General features: G+C 40.3%; 1 protein-coding gene across 3 annotated transcripts in view; it reads left to right on the top strand.

Moving 5' to 3' along the window:
* Positions 1–17965, top strand: part of TMEM259 (transmembrane protein 259) — a 34525-nt gene that overhangs the window by 4746 nt on the left and 11814 nt on the right. For all 3 annotated transcript variants that reach the window (XM_075825366.1, XM_075825365.1, XM_075825367.1), the window contains exons 3-5: positions 3946–4215; positions 11617–11728; positions 12651–12761. In XM_075825366.1, the coding sequence (XP_075681481.1) occupies positions 3946–4215; positions 11617–11728; positions 12651–12761 (493 nt within the window). The remainder of the gene's footprint in view (positions 1–3945; positions 4216–11616; positions 11729–12650; positions 12762–17965) is intronic.

The raw sequence follows: 17965 nt of genomic DNA, 5'->3' as shown, positions 1-17965 counted from the left end.
TACAGTTAGAGTAGTCAAACTATGGAATGCCCCACCACAAGAGGTAGTGATGATAGACGCTCTGTCAGCATTTAAAAAAAGGCTAGATGTTTATTTACTGATGAATTGCGTCGAGGGTTATAACTGCTGTAGTCATGGATAATGTTCTTTATTGAGAGAGATTAAACTTGATGGACCCATGTCTTATTTTTTAACTTCTGTAACTCTGTATTACACTGGTCACGTGGAGTTGAAAGTTCTAAATCCCTAGGATTAGGCTAGCACTTGCCAGACCGTAGAAACCTGGATTTTTATCCATTAGTCCATTTCCGTACTCGCAGAACTCGTGAATGTCTGATTGTCCAGGAGATACATGAGTCCTGTAGATCCAGATTGTCGGAATAATGTATCTGTGTATAGATCATGAATATGCTACTTAAAGGGGTTGGACCAGATTCCTATATTTTCCTAAAAAACATTGTACCTGCCAGATTTAGGAAAAAATAATCCCCATGTGCCCTGACAACACTTACTTAACTGTGCTTTCCTTCTCTCTTTCTTATGCCGTTTTCCCCGTTTTTTTTCTAGCTTTGCTTGTTTAACGCTTAGCTGCACTTGGTCACGTGGCAGCTGGTGCCGAAACTATGCCGAAGCTGGCAGCTCATCCGTGCTGTGAGGCTGGGCAAACCATGCAGGCCCAGAATGACAATGCATATGTGGCTATATTATATTTTTTTAGAAAAAAGTATATTTGTTAAGCTTATTGATAATACAAGTGTTCTATAGGTTTAACTTAGCAGTCAGGAGGTTAGTTAAAATAATAAAACGGACTTCTTCATTTTGGGGTCAGAAATATCGATATCAATTTATCTGGGTTAATTGGGCTCGCAGGCGGCAGTTTTATGTAGCTTTGAAGTTCTTTTGTGTTTCCCATAAGAGCACCTTCACACAGGCTTCATGTCTGGTGTTTTCAAAATGCGTTTTTACATGGTTTTTCGTCTGTCATTTTGTACATGCAATTTCCCTGGCCTTTTTGAAGTCCTATAAAGAAAACTCGGGGGGGAAATACACCATACCTAAAGCTGACCCCAAAAACCACTACAACCCCAAAAATTGTGTATGTAGGCTTTCTTATATCTTACTAAAGTAACATCTGATATAAACATATGTCTCAACAGGAAAGTGGTTATCAAGGTTAGACCACCAGCAAGTGCGGATTTAGGCCTCCCTACTATCAGAATAGAGACTCCAAAATAATTATGGAAAACACTGAGAACAAAGGAGTCATAAACTATTGGAATGAAGTTTGCCAATGGCATAGAAAAATAAACTTTATTAGGACAATACAAATAACATACGATTTAAAATTTGACTGCAAATCCAAGACCTGTACACCTCCCAAGTGGCATGAAAGAACATAGAGGAACCACCTCTTATAAATGCAGCTATGAGAAGAAAAAGGTATTTGTAACAAATAGTGCCATATCAGCTATGGCTCAAGCAAAAAGATAATTAAATATGATTAAATATCCGTAAGGGCAAAAAGCCAAACTGTGTAATTTGAATGAATTGTGACATATATCCAGCCAGACTCATAGTAACATTCTAAGTAAATAATTATATGCTGGACTGAACTAGTGACAACAAATTGCTTACATAAGCCCACATCAAGCAAGACAGGTCTTCCCAGCAAATAAAGCCACAAGAAGAAAAGCAGGTGAGAAGGTATAGGGTACAGCGTAGAGTATTACTAACCCATATGGTTCCTGTAGTTCAGTAGCTTCCCGAGTACGGAGAGACCCCGACGCGCGTTTCGCGTGGATGGCTTTTTCAGAGGGGTATACTATCTCCTACCTAGTCTTTCTACCTTAAAGGAACAGTGTCATGGCAAATAATTTTTTTTATATGTTAAAGATGTTAGTGCTTTAATAAAAACGTTTTTATTCATTTGTGTGTTTGTGTTTTACTTTTTCTTATTTTTACACTTTTTCTTCCCTATGGGGGCTGCCATTTTTTGTTCCATTTCTGTGTGTGTCGATTAACGACACACACAGACATGGAGTACGGCAGCCACAGTCCCATAGGGACTGTGAACGGCTCCCGTCCCATTCACGTCCGTGTACGGCGTCTGTGTGGGAACTGCGCATGCGCCGCTCCCACACAGTCCTATTCGAAATTGGCGCCGTCCGGCGCCATTTTCCTGTGGACCGGAAGTCGCGGCCGGACTGTAATCTTACTACTTCCGGTCGCGGCTTCCGGACTTGTGCACATGGAACAGCGGCAGCAAAGGGAGCGGACGGGCCGGAGGGAGCCGCGGCGGCAGGAGCAGGTAAGACATTTCAATGTATGTTAGTGTTTGTGTGTGTTTACTACTGTATGTAAACCTACTACACTGTGGGTTACCTCAAAAAATGGCGACACACAGTGTAGGAGGTTAAACCTTTCAAACCCCTCGTTAATCCCGGCACTAGCCAGGATAAAGGAGGGGGGGATGCTGAGAGCTCACTAGAGCGAGGGCTTTTAACCCAATGTTGCAATGCTGCAATTTTGGGAACTAGCTCCATCTAGTGACCAAAAATGGGTAGTATTATAAATTAGAAATAATTTATAATATTTCCTGACTATTTCCTGACTCGTGAAAAAAATAAAAAAAATTTGAACCATGTTTAATCACCCACACACTAAATGTTTAATTTTTAAAAAAAAAAACATGTTTTTCTGGCAACACCATGTCGAAACATCGCGAGACTCGCACACGTGACAGCCGAGTCCCCACTACGCATGCGCGGCTCCGGAAACCGCGCACGCGCAGAGGAGCACAAACGGCAGACAGAGTTAAAGCCAGCGATGACGCGTATGACAGGCAGGGCCGGTATACAACATCATAGGATGAAGTAAAGGTAAGTTTAAAAAGCGGATTTTAGTGCTGCGAAGTTATATACTACAGTAATTTATTTAGTGCAGATGTTATAGCACGCATCGCTCCAAGAAGGTTCTCACTGGAATTAATCATAATGAGATGATTGTAGAAGAATTGATACGATACACCGGGATCGCAGAAAAAGTGCTAAATGACAAGTGAACCCCAAGGTGCTGTAATCAGTTAATAGATATAATACATGAAAAGAAAAAGAAAAAAAATATAAAAAGAATCATCAGTAGGAATAATTAGAAAAATTTAGAAATTTATATATAAATATATTAAAAGTGCACGAATACAGTCCATTTTATAATAGCATGTTTATGTTATATCATCAGCATACAATGCTGAGCTTAATCAACAGTGAAAAAAATAACAAATTAGGAGAGTCCCACTCTAAAGTGGAACACATTATGTACTTGTTCCAACCATTTCCCTGGCCTTTTTGAAGTCCTATAAAGAAAACTCGGGGGGGGGGGGGGGGGAAATACACCATACCTAAAGCTGACCCCAAAAACCACTACAATCCCAAAAATTGTGTATGTAGGCTTTCTAATATCTTACTAAAGTAACATCTGGCGGCATTGTTTTGGGTAGAACCGCCCCAAAAAAATGCTTTGAAAAATAACACCAAAAAAAAAAAAGTGTCTCCAGCCGAAACTTTATATATATATATATATATATATATATATATATATATATATATATATAGTAATCGTGTCGGAATCGGTGCCAAAAATAAAATTCACGAAATTGCCTCACGTTGATTTCAATGTCTTTTTATTTTATTCTGCCTGCAAAATACTGTGTGAACTAGGCCTTCTAGTCAGAGAAATACAGTATTATCTGTAAACTATTGACACTGCTTTGTGTGAACCCTGTGATGTTGTTTGTGGCACAGTTTGTAGGTAAAAGGTTGGACTAAAGTATCCAAGTGGTATTTACATGTGTTCATCTACAGAGAACCGCTAAATAATGTTTCTTTGAAATCGACTTTTTTTAAAAAAAAAAATTTTTTTTAACCCATTTGTTCTTTGTTCTTATAGGCCCTTTTGGTACTATTTATTCTTGCATACATCCACATTGCATTTTCTCGGTCTCCTATCAACTGCTTGGAGCATGTGCGAGATAAATGGCCCAGAGATGGCATCTTGCGCGTGGAGATCCAGTTGAACTCAAGTCGAGCACCTATTTTTCTGCAGTTCTATGACAGCGACACTTTTCCTGGCCTGGTGAAAGAGCCCCTGAGTGAGGAAGATGGAGAAGAGGATGAGGAGGAGATGAGTGTGGATATGTATCACAATAGCTCCATCAAGGTATGAAATGATGTCAGTATGTGTTTACTATATGGTCTGTGAACAAATCAGCGGGACAAATGGAGATGCCATTAAAAAGCTAACAGTATGCATCGTGGTTTTGAGTAACATTTTTACAACATGAGTTTAGGGCCTTATGCAGACAGCAGAGCAACATATGCACAGAGTTCCTGTGGCTCCACAATACAGAGCCATAGGTACCCTGCGGAGCACCATACGGTGCCTTTATATGGCATCATAGAAGCCATGGTTCATAGGTATTCCAACAGCAAAAAACTGTCTCCATATGACATTGTAGGGCCCCATAGACTTCTATAGACTCTGTAGTGTGCATGAGGCCTAATTCTGTTCTTATCGCAGCACAGTATCCTGACTTCCTGCTAGGTGTGCTGAAACCACAGATCGACTCAAAGTTGAAACCAAAAGTCTGTAATTTCACTTTGAATGTGAATCAGGACAAGATATAGACCAGTCAGAACAAAATAAGTACGGAGTTACTAAAAATGCACGCTTTGAAGGGTGATGTCAACCGTGTGTGTGTGTGTGTGTGTGTGTGTGTGTGTGTATATATATATATATATATATATATATATATATATATATATACACATATATAATTTAGATTGCATGTAAAGTAAAAATAATATTTAAAAGAGTATCTATCACCAATTTGTGGAGTTGAATCCGTGTTTGATTCCTGCCGTTTGTCTAACTTTCACTTTGAAGTAAATGAGTCTAAAAGGTCAGTTGGTATCTAAACAAGTGTAAGGCGTGGTGTGCATGGCTGTGGAGTCCCCCGTGGGCCGCCCACAAATCGCAGGACGTGGACATGGCCGTGTGCATTCATTTCTGAGAGTCTGGACAATGCATGGACAGTGGAAACCACGCTGGTATGAATGGGGCCGCAATTCACCCGCAGATTTACGGGTGAATTGCGGTTGCAAAAATCCGTTTGCATGGGTCCTTAAAGAGGCTCTGTCACCAGATTATAAGTGCCCTATCTCCTACATAATGTGATCGGCGCTGCAATGTAGATAACAGTGGTTTTTAGTTTGAAAAACGATCAGTTATGAGCAATTTTAGATTTAGTTTCTTAACCCATTCAGGACCCAGCCTGTTTTGGCCTTCAGGACCCAGCCGATTTTTTTTTTTCAAATCTGACGTGTTACTTTGTGGTAATAACGTTGGAATGCTTTTACCTATCCAAGCGATTCTGAGATTGTTTTCTCGTGACATGTTGTACTTTATGTTAGTGAAAAAATTTTGTCGATTAATTTTGGTATTTTTTTCTGAAAAACACCACAATTTAGAAAAAATTAGCAAAAATTAGCATTTTTCGAAATTTAAACGTATCTGCTTGTAAAACAGATAGTAATACCACACAAAATAGTTACTAGTTAACATCCCCCATATGTCTGCTTTATGTTTGCATCGTTTTTTGTTACGTCCTTTTATTCTAGGACGTTACAAGGCTTAGAACTTTAGCAGCAATTTCTCTTATTTTAAAGAATTTCAAAAGGCAATTTTTTCAGGGACCAGTTCAGTCTGAGGTGGCTTTGAGGGCCTTATATATTAGAAAATCCCCAGAAGTCATCCCATTTTTGAAAACTGCACCCCTCAAGGTATTCGAATCAGCATTCACAGTGTTTTAACCCTTTAAGCGTTTCACAGGAATTAAAGCAAAGTAGAGGTGAAATTTACAAATTGTATTTTTTTTGCAGAAATTAATTTCTAATTTTTTTTTTTGTAACACAGAAGGTTTTACCAGAGAAATGTAACTCAATATTTATTGCCCAGATTCTGCAGTTTTTAGAAATATCCCACATGTGGCCCTAGTGTGATAATGGACTGAAGCACCGGCCTCAGAAGCAAAGGAGCACCTAGAGGATTTTGGGCCTCCTTTTTTTTTTAGAATATATTTTATGCACCGTGTCAGGTTTGAAGAGGTCTTGTGGTGCCAAAACAGTGGAAACCCCCCAAAAGTTAACCCATTTTGGAAACTACACCCCTCAAGGAATTTATCTAGGTGTATAGTTAGCATTTTGACCGCACAGGTTTTTCACTAAATTTATTAGAATTAGTCTGTAAAAATGAAAATCTACTTTTTTCTGAAAAAACATAGACATTTTTAATATTTACAAGAAATAATAAAGAAAATGCACCCCAACATATGTAAAGCAATGTCTCCCGATTACGGTAATATCCCATATGTGGTAATAAACTGCTGATTGGACCCACAGCAAGGCTCAGAAGGGAAGGAGCGCCATTTGGATTTTGGAGCACGGATTTTGCTGGATTGGTTTTCGGTGCCATGTCGCGTTTGCAACGCCATGGAGAGACCAAAACAGGGGAAACCCCCTCAAAAGTGACCCCATTTTGGAAACGACACCTCTCAAGGAATTTATCTAGGGGTATAGTTAGCATTTTGACCACACAGGTTTTTTGCAGAATTTAGTGGAATTAGGCAGTGAAAATGAAAATCAACTTTTTTTCTGAAAAAGCATAGAAATTTTACATTTTTACAAGGAATAAAGGAAAAAAAGAACCACAACATTTGTAAAGCATTTTCTCCTGATTACGGCAATACCCCATATGTGGTAATAAACTGCTGATTGGACCCATGGCAGCGCTCAGAAGGGAAGTAGCGCCATTTGGATTTTGGAGCACGGATTTTGCTGGATTGTTTTTCGGTGTCGCCTTTGCAACGCCCTGGAGTGACCAAAACAGTGGAAGCCCCCCAAGTTACCCCATTTTGGAAACACCCCTCAAGGAATTTTTCTAGGGGTACAGTGAGCATTTAGACCCAACAGGTCTTTTGCAGAATTTATTAGAATTAGGCGGAGAGAATTAATATCACAAATTTTTTCCACTAAAATGTTGAATTTTCTCATTTTCACAAGGGATAAAGGAGAAATAAACAACCAATTTTTGTAAAGCAATTTCTCCCGAGTACGGAAATACCTCACATGTGGTCATACATTTTTTTCATTAGAAATGAATTAACCCTTTCAGGACTGATCCATTTTTTGCTTTCTTATTTTCGTTTTTCACTGCCCGTCTTCCAAGAGCCATAACTTTTTTCTTTTTCCGTCAGTAGAGTGGTGTGAGGGCTTATTTCTTGCGGGAGGAATTGTAGTTACTATTGATACCATTTAAAGTGCCATAAAAAGTACTGGGAAGCTGGAAAAAAAATAGGAAAATATAGGAAGAAAATCTGATTCCATTTTTTGGGGTTTTCGTTTTTACAGCTTTCGCCGTGCAGTAAAAACAAAAAAAACAGCGATTTTGGCAGTTTAAATTATTTACGTTTTTTACGGTGTTCACCGTGCGAGTTAAATAATGGTATATTGTAATAGTTCGGCCTTTTACGGACGTAGCGATATCCATTCTGTTTATTTTTTGACATTACTTTTGAAGAAAAATGGGAAAAGTTTTTTTTTTTTTTTGTTTTTTTTAACCTTTTTTTTTTCTTTCTCACTACTAATAACTTTAATTCTTCTACACATTTTATTAGCGGGCTCGGCACGTGAGCCGGCTCCATACATCACCCCCGCACCATGACGTGCTGTTAAAGGAAATGTGGTGTTAGCAAAAAATGTATTTTTTTTTTTTTTAGTTAAACAATTAGTGTGTGGGTGATTAAACATTGTTCTAATTTTATTTATTTTTTTCACGAGTCAGGAAATATTATAAATTAGATTCTAATTTATAATATTTCCCATTGCTGGTCACTAGATGGAGCAATTCCCAAAATTGCAGCATTGCATGTGGTAAAGCAACCACATTGCTTTATGCTGCAAAATTGGGAACAAATCCCTCGCTCTAGTGAGCTCTCAGAATCCCCCCCTCCTTTATCCTGGCTAGTGCCTGGAGAAACGAGGGGATTGAACGGTCTAACCTCCTACACTGTGTGTCGCCATTTTTTGAGCTAACACACAGTGTAGAAGGTTTACATACACTAGTAAACACACAGTAAAACACGAACATACATAGAAATCACTTACCTGCTCCAGTCGCCGCCGCTCCCTCCGGACCGTCCGCTCCGTCTGCTGCCGCTTCTCCATGTGCACAAGTCCGGAAGCCGTGACCGGAAGTAGTAATCTTACTGTCCGGCCGCGACTTCCGGTCCACAGGAAAATGGCGCCGGACGGCGCGCATTTCAAATTGGTCTGTGTGGGAGCTGCGCATGCGCCGTTCCCACACAGACGACGTACACCATAGTGGATGGAACGGGCCCCGTTCGCAGTCCCTATGGGACTGGAGCTGCCGTATTCCATGTCTGTATGTGTCGTTAATCGACACATACAGAAATGGAAAAAAAAATGGCAGCCCCCATAGGGAAGAAAAAGTGTAAAAATAAAAAAAAGTAACACACAAATAAATATAAAAGTTTTTAATAAAACACTAACATCAAACTGATATAAAAAAAAAATTTGGGGTGACACTATTCCTTTAAGTCATAGTGCTCAAAGGGGTTAATGCACAGCGGATGGTGTGTATATTGCAATTTTGCACTGATGTGCCATTTTAGTGCATAATATGTTGTGCCCAGTTTGTGCCACTGAAGACAAATACCTCATAAAACGTTAAGCGGGTTCTCCCGGGTATGGCGATGCTATATATGTGGGCGCAAACTGCTGTTTGGGGACGCTGCAAGGCTCAGAAGGGAGGGAGCGCCATTTTGCTTTTGGAGCGCAGATTTTGCTTGGTAGTTTTTCTGTTTTGGGTTTCGCTGGTGTTTCAGTTTATAATGTGGGGGCATATATAATCTGTGCTGAGAACATCAGGGCATAGTAAGAGGGTATAATAATGTGGTAAATAAATAATAATTCATAGATATGTGGCCAGTGTCGCACTGATAAATGGCGCCCGATCTTATCCGCTTTTTAGAAAACACTGCACATTTTGCATCGCCATATTCTGAGCCAGAACTTCTTTATTTTTTCTCCACCGGAGCTGTGTGAGGGCTTATTTGTTGCGGGACAATCTGTAGTTTTCATTGGTACCATTTTGGGATACATGCGATTTTTTTTTTTTTTTTTTTTTTTTTTTTTTTTTTTTTTTTTTTTTTTTGGATCACTTTTTATTAAAGTTTTTTGCAAGCCGGATGACCAAAAACAAGCAATTCTGACAATGTATTTTAGTTTATTTTTTGCGGCGTTCACCGTGCACTATAAATGACCATTATATTTTATTCTGCGGGTCGGTACGATTACGGCGATACCATATGTATATAGTTTTTTTTTTTTTATGTTTTGCAGCGTTTGCGCAATAAAATCTTTTTTTATAAAATTTATTTTCTGTCACCATATTCTGAGAGCCATAACTTTTTTTTTATTTTTCAGTCAAAAAAGCGGTGTAAGGGCTTGTTTTTTTGCGGGACGGGTTGTAGTTTTTATCGGTATTATTTTCGGGTACATGCGACTTTTTGATCACTTTTTATTCTCTATTTTGGGAGGGGTGGTGACCAAAAAATAGCGATTCTGGTGTCGTTTTTATTGATTTTTTTTTTTGGGGGTGTTCATCGTGCGGGAAAAATAACAGTTTTATAGTTGGGGTCATTACGAACGCGGTGATACCAGATATGTGTACTTTTTTTAACGTGTTCATTTTTTTCCTATAATGAAAGACTTATTATAGGAAAAAAATGAAGTGTTTGTTTATATAACTTATAACTTTTATTTTTACACTTTTTTTAAAACATTTTTATTTTTTTTTGTTTTTTTTTTACTTTTTTCACTTGTCCCACTAGGGGACACTTAGACTTGCAGCTCTGATCGCTGCTGGAGTACATTACACTACTCACGTAGTGTAATGTACTCTAACTGTCATTGTGACGTGACAGTCACACTGACAGGAAGTCTCGGAGGACCGGCCGGAGGCTGCTCCTCCGAGGCTTCCATACATAGCAACCCGGAGGTCATTGTCTGACCTCCGATTGCCGTGACAAGCATCGGTAGCCCCCACAATCACTTTGTGGGGGCTGCCGATGTGCTTCAAACCACTTTAAATGCGGCGACGGTAATCCGTCGCCGCATTTATGGGGTTAATTGCCGAAATCAGCGGCAATGGTCCGCTGACCGGCAAGGCTGGAGTGTCAGCTGTCAGGGACAGCTGACCTCCCGGTTCCCGGACACTGTCCCTTAGGACAGTGTGCGCCGGGAACTACTCCGCAATAGTACGTCTGGATGCGGGAACTAACCCCTCTGCAGGACGTACTATTGCGGAGCAGCGCGGGAAGAGGTTAAAGACAAACTGGGCGTGTTTTTACTTTTTACCAAGTGGGTGTTGTACAGAGGAGTGTATGAGGCTGACCAATCAGTGACCAATCAGTGTCCTACATTTCTCATTGTTCCAGCCCGGCTTCTTTCACTGCACAATCACACTGTAACAATCACACTGTGCTGTGGATCATGCTGGGCTGGAACAATGAGAAGTGTATGACGCTGATTGGTCACTGATTGGTCAGCGTCATACACTTCTCTTCACAACGCCCACTTGGTAAAAACACGCCCAGATGTCCATTGAGAAACTCATTAGCATAAATCTAAACTAGCTCATAACTTGCTCAAAAATGATCGTTTTTCAAAATAAAAACCACTGCTATTATCTACATTACAGCGCCAATCAGATTATGGAGGAGATAGGGCACTTATAATCTGGTGACAGAGCCTCTCTAAGGCTGGAGCTGCAGTGAGGGCTCTGACCAATTAGATTCTGCATAGTATGCAAAGTCACATGATCAACCAATCCGCTGCTAAATCCTGTATTCTAAAACAGCTGAGCATGTACAGACCCCTAATCCTACAGCAGAAGCCATTTTGTTAAGATACGGCAGTTTACAGAAATAAAAATCAGTCACCTTAGTCAAATTAATGGTAAGCGGCGATATCGGACACAACCCATGGACGGCGTGGCACTGTTTCTCAAAGAAAGCTTACATATTTTTCTAATGCTGTAAAACGCCTTCCCTATGCTTCTAATCGGATTCACTCCCTTTACATGTGGAAGCAGGTCGGTTGCCAAAAATTCTAGATATTGTTGGGGTATCAGATAAGGGACAAAACCAGTTAACTTAATGGTGTATTCCCAGTGTAAACTTATTTGCCATATAAACTTGTTATACCATCATTGTATGATAGATGTGGGTCTCTGCTTTTTGACCCGCACCTATTTCCCCCGACCCCAGTTCCGCCTGCGGGACAGAATGAATGGAGAGCTCTCCATTCACTTCAATGGAAGGAGCGGTAACAGCCGAACATTGGCCGTCTCGCCAGGCAGGACTGAGGTGAGGTGACTCCGCTCTAGAGATAGCAGTTGGGAATACCCTTTTAACCAACATTGAATTATCCATTTAAGTTTTTACTTCACGGCTGCCTAACGGTTTCTCTTCCCTTGTAGTTCGAGCTTGACATTGAGCCCAAGGTGTTTTTCAAGCCATCGCTCGACAGCGTAACACAAGCCCCTGATAATCAGAGTCAGGGACTATCTTTCAGCGATGCTGCCAGCAAAGGTGAGTGGAAAGCCTCCTGCAAATCATACTAATTTATATTACGTTAATATTTGAGTAAAAAATGTAACGGTTCTTATATGGTTACTAGGACTATCAAAGAAACGATTCCCTTGCGTATGTTTAAATCCAAAGTGCGACTTTAACTCCAGATATCCGACCTTTCAGCTATATAAGATAATGTAAGATAATCTTATATAGATAATACATGCAATTCAATAAAAAAAAATTGATGCAAAGGTGTCTATTCTTAATATGGGTTGTCCCAAGATTAAATGTTATCCCCTAACCACATGATAGGTGATAACATGCTGATCAGTGGGAGCTGGGACCCCCACAGATTACAAGAATGGGGGGACCATTTTCTCTGAATGGATGTAGCGACAAGTCGAGCGTGTCCATTCTCTATATCACTGCCAGGGATAGCCGAGTGCTGTACTCTATCTCTGGCGGTCCCATAGACCGTGAACGGAGTGGCAATGCGCATGTTCAACCTGCTGCTCCATTCAGAGGAACGGGGCCCCCAGTTCATGTGATCAGGGGGGGGGGGTGTCCCAGCGATCGAACTGCCACCGATCGAACTGCCACCGATCGAACTGCCACCGATCGAACTGCCACCGATCGAACTGCCACCGATCGAACTGCCACCGATCGAACTGCCACCGATCGAACTGCCACCGATCGAACTGCCACCCATCAGCATGTTATCAACTATCCTATGCTTCGGGAATAACATTTAATCTTGGGACAATCTGATGACAAAAGGTGTTGATTTACATTGAACATTAAAATTCTTTTTTGTTTCCTTCATAGAGTTTTTCCAAAATCCATAGAATCCTTATTTTATAGCTTGGGAAAAGCACTTTAAAGAACACAAACCTAACCTTTTTTTTTTTTTTTACATTTCTAAATATTTTTTTGCTAGTGTGGCCACAGGAAGAGTATATAGTGGAATATTCACTTGAATACGGATTTCTCAGGCTCTCTCAGAGCACCCGACAGAGACTCAACATACCTGTGATGGTAGTGACCCTTGGTGAGTAATTGTTCTGTATGCGACAGCGTAAGGCAGCGTTGTGTAATTGAGCAGTAGCAGAATCGGACCTACGGTGGCTGAGAGGTGACAGGGTTTCTTTTTTTACTTTGAGAGACTTTAGTGCAGTCACGTTTGCTTTATAAATGTAATTTTTTTTGAAGCTTTACCATAGGACTTTGGAATGGAATATGTGGGTTATATCATCAGAATGCAAATTAAATGACATTTCTCATGATAATGAACAGTATAGTTTACCAAGGACTCCCAAAGTAATACATTAATATACACACTTGCCACCGTCTAGCACTTAGACATTACACTGAATTGTAAAGGGTTAACTCTGTGAACAGAAAAATAAATGGACTTAATGTGCTATGGCATGCTTTGCTCGCATCTACGTTGTGGCTGCTTATAATGCAGTGGAGAATCTGTTGTATGATGGATACCACAGGTGCCCGACGGACCCCTTCGACTTACGATGGGGTCTGTTGTTTTGATGCATACAGTGCTGTTCCTACCATCAACTCTGACCGAATTTGTGACCGAGGCTCCAAAGCAAGTGTGAACAGAGCCCAACTACTACTTCATAAAGCAGAACAAGTAGCCTAATATTCTAACACAGATAAAAATGCATAAAATGACTATTAACTCCTTAATGAACAGGTTATTTTGTGCGTTAACCCCTTAGTGACCACCAATACGCCTTTTCACGTTGGTCACTAAGGGGCCTTAGGCTAGGCTGACGCCTAGTCTAAGTCCTTCACGGGTCTCCCGTGCAGGCTGGAGCCGGGGCTCTGCTGTCTGATGACAGCTGAGCTCCTGCTCCAACGCCCGTGATCGAAGTTTACTTAGATCGCGGCCGTTTAACCCGTTAAATGCCGCCGTCAATAGCGACCGCGGCATTTAACTTTGTTTACAAAGGGAGTGAGCTCCCTCTGTCACCCATCGGCGGCCCGCGAATGCAATAGCGGGTCTCCGATGGGGTGTCATGGCAGCCGGTGGCTTGATAAAAGCCCCCAGGTCTGCCCTGGACATATGCCTGTTAGGACGCGCCGGAGATTTACACTGACAGGCAATAATGCTCTGGTATACGAAGTATACCAGAGCATTATATCAGCGATCTGAAGATCGCACAGTAAAGTCCCCTAGTGGGACTAATGAAATAAATAATAAATGTGAAATAAAGATTAATAACAAAAGTTACAGTAAAAAAAAACAAAACATTTTTTTCCATAAAAAGTGGTTTTATTTAGTAAAAGTGTAAAAAAAAAAAAAAAAGTACACATATATGGTATCGCCGCGACTGTAATGGCTCCATTAATAAAGTTAATATGTCATTTAAACCGCAAGGTGAACACCGTAAAAAAAAAACGCAAAAAACAATGGCGAAATTGCTATTTTTTTCCATTGCCCCCCAAAAAAGTCATAATAAAAATGAATCAATAAGTCCAATGCATCCCAAAACAGTACCAATCAAAACTACGTCTCGTCCCGCAGAAAACAAGCCCAAAAAATCACTACATTGATGGAAAAATAAAAACATTACGGCTCTTGAAAAGCGACGATGCTAAAACAAATAATTTTAGTTCAAAAGTGTTTTTATTGTGCAAAAGTCGTAAAACATAAAAAAAAACCTACATATGTGGTATCGCCGTAATCGTACGGACCCATAGAATAAAGGTAACATGTTATTTACGTCGCATAGTGAACGGCGTCAATTTAAAAACGCATAGAACAATGGCGGAATTTCAGGTTTTTTTATAATTCCCCCCCCCCCCCCAAAAAGTTAATAAAAGTTAATAAAAAAAACTTCTGTACCCAAAAATGGTGCTATTAAAAAGTACAACTAGTCCTGCAAAAAAACAAGTCCTCATACAGCTATGTAGACGAAAAAATAACAAAATTATAGCTCTTTGAATGCGACTATAGGAAAACAAATAAAATAGCTTGGTCATTAGGGCCTAAAATGGGCTGGTCACTAAGGGGTTAATGACCAAGGATTATTTTTTGTTTTTTCACTGTTGCTTTCCAAGAGTCGTAACTTTATTTTAAATTTTTTTTATTCTGTCGACATAGCTGTATAAGGGCTTGTGTTTTGCGGGACGAGTTGCATTTTTCAATTGCATCATTTTTGGTTGCATATAATATTTTGATTAACTTTTATTAACTTTATTTTAGGAAAGAATTGAAAATAAATGGCTATTCCAGCATTTTGTTTTTCACGTTCCAAATTTACGCCGTTCACTATGCGGCATAAATAACCTGTTCCCTTTATTCGATGGGTCGGCACGATTATGGGGATACCAAATCTGTAGAGGTTTTATGTTTTCCTACGTTTGCAGAACAAAAATGACTTTTTTTTGCATCGCTGCATTACAAGAGCCGTAACTTTTTTTACATTTTTTTCTCCGTCGATGTAGCCGTATGTGGGCTTGTTTTTTTGCGGGACAAGGTGTCGTTTTCATTGGTAGTATTTTGGGGTACATGGGACTTATTGGTTAATTTAAAAAAAAATTTTGGTGGGAATGGTAGAAAAAAAGGAATTTTGCCATTGTTTTTTATTTTGGACGGCGGTTTAATTAATGCGTTAACTTTATTGTTCGCGTCGTTGCCATCACAGTGATACCATATAGGTGCATGTGTTATCCTTTTTTTTTTATTTTTATTTATTTTTTTTCTTGGGGAAAAAAAGTGGTTTTATTTTTATTGTAAGCTTTTTTTTTTTTATTTTTTTTTTTTGTTCCACCAGGAAACTTCACTATGCGATCTGCTGATCGCTTCTATAATGCTTTGGTATTCTTAGTATACCAAAGCATTATTGCCTGTCAGTGTAAAACTATTGCCTCTGGCATGGGCTAATAGGCGGATGCTGAAGGCAGACCTGGGGGCCTTTGTTAGGCCCCCGGCTGCCATGGAAACTCGACGGCGCCCCGTGATTTCTTTGCGGTTGCGCCAAACACATTAGAAGCCGCCGTCGCTTTTGACAGCGGCATCTAATGGGTTAAAGAGGCTCTGGCACCAGATTTTGCAACCCCTATCTGCTATTGCAGCAGATAGGCGCTGCAATGTAGATTACAGTAACGTTTTTATTTTTTAAAAACGAGCATTTTTGGCCAAGTTATGGCCATTTTTGTAGTTATGCAAATGAGGCTTGCAAAAGTCCAAGTGGGCGTGTATTCTGTGCGTACATCGGGGCGTTTTTACTACTTTTACTAGCTGGGCGTTCTGATGAGAAGTATCATCCACTTCTCTTCAGAACGCCCAGCTTCTGGCAGTGCAGACACAGCGTGTTCTCGAGAGATCACGCTGTGACGTCACTCACTTCCTGCCCCGGGTCCTGCATCGTGTCAGACGAGCGAGGACACATCGGCACCAGAGGCTACAGATGATTCTGCAGCAGCATCAGCGTTTGCAGGTAAGTAGCTACATCGACTTACCTGCTAACGCCGATGCTGCTGCAGAATCAACTGTAGCCTCTGGTGCCGATGTGTCCTCGCTCGTCCGACACGATGCAGGACCTGTGAGTGACGTCACAGCGTGATCTCTCGAACACACTGTGTGTCTGCACTGCCAGAAGCTGGGCGTTCTGAAGAGAAGTGGATGAAACTTCTCATCAGAACGCCCAGCTAGTAAAAGTAGTAAAAACGCCCCGATGTACGCACATAATACACGCCCAGTTGTACTTTTACTTTTCAACACGCCCAGTTGTACTTTTGCAAGCCTCATTTGCATAACTACAAAAATGGTCATAACTTGGCCAAAAATGCTCGTTTTTTAAAAATAAAAACGTTACTGTAATCTACATTGCAGCGCCGATCTGCTGCAATACGAGATAGGGGTTGCAAAATCTGGTGACAGAGCCTCTTTAAACTGCCAGAATCTGAGCGTGCTTAGATTCCGGCAATTGTGGCAGGAGCCAGGCTGTGTAGAACAGCCGTGCTCCGGCCGCTGATCGTGTAGGTACACTGGCAGTACCCACCCGATCAGAGCGGCAGATATATCTGTTGCTATGCGGGAACTAACACCTGCTGGTGACTGATATATCCGTCGCTCGTCGTTAAGGGGTTAAAATTTAGAAAACCGCTAACTTTTTGCAAATTCTCTATAAATGTTGGCATTTTTCAGAAATATTGAATGCATCGACCAAATATTTTCACTAACATAAAGTCCAATATGTCACGAGAAAACAATCTCCGAATCGCTTGGATAGGTAAACGCATTCCAGAGTTATTACCACATAAACTAACACGTCAGATTTGAAAAAAAAACATCTGTGTCCACAAGGCCAAAACAGGCTGCATCCTGAAGGGGTTAAATGTATCCGCTTATAAAACAGATGGTAATAACACAAAAAATGGTTACTAGTTAATGTTTTGAACGTCCATTTATATTTCAAGGACGTTACAAGGCTTAGAACTTTAGCAGCAGTTTCTCATGTTTTAAATATATTAGAAAATCCCCAGAAGTAACCATTTTGAAAACTACACCCATCAAAGTATTTGAATCCGCATTCATAAAGTGTTTTAAACCTTTAGGCGTTTCACAGAAATTAAAGCAATGTAGAGGTGAAATTGACAAATTTTTTTTTTTTTTTTTGCCAGAATTAATTTGGAATATTTTTTTTATTTTGCACCTCAGAAGGTTTTACCCGAGGAATGCAACTCTATTGCCCAGATTCTGCAGTTTTTAGAAATATCCCACATGTGGCCCTAGTGTGCTAATGGACTGAAGCACCGGCCTCAGAAGCAAAGGAGCACCTGGTGGATTTTGTGCCTCCTTCTTTTTTTTTTTTTTTTTTTTTTTTTTATAATATATTTTAGGCACCATGTCAGGTTTGAAGAGGTCTTGTGGTGCCAAAACAGTGGAAATCCCCCAACAGTTACCCCATTTTGGAAACTACACACCTCAAGGAATTTATCTAGGTGTATAGTTAGCATTTTGACCACACAGGTTTTTCACTAATTATATTGGAGTTCGTCTGTAAATCCTACTTTTTTTTTTTCCGGAAAAAACAGATGTTTAATGTTTACAAGGAGTAAAGAAGTAAATGCACCCCAACATCTGTAAAGCAATGTCTCCCGATTACGGCAATACCCCATATGTGGTAATAAACTGCTATTTGGACCCATAGCAGGGCTCAGAAGGGAAGGAGCGCCATTTGGATTTTGGAGCACAGATTTTGCTGTATTGGTTTTCAGTGCCAT

Source organism: Rhinoderma darwinii, chromosome 1 (genome assembly GCF_050947455.1).
Source record: "Rhinoderma darwinii isolate aRhiDar2 chromosome 1, aRhiDar2.hap1, whole genome shotgun sequence".
NCBI lineage: Eukaryota > Metazoa > Chordata > Amphibia > Anura > Rhinodermatidae > Rhinoderma > Rhinoderma darwinii.
Note: the sequence above shows the minus strand (reverse complement) of the source record. Positions and strands in the feature narration are given on the sequence as shown.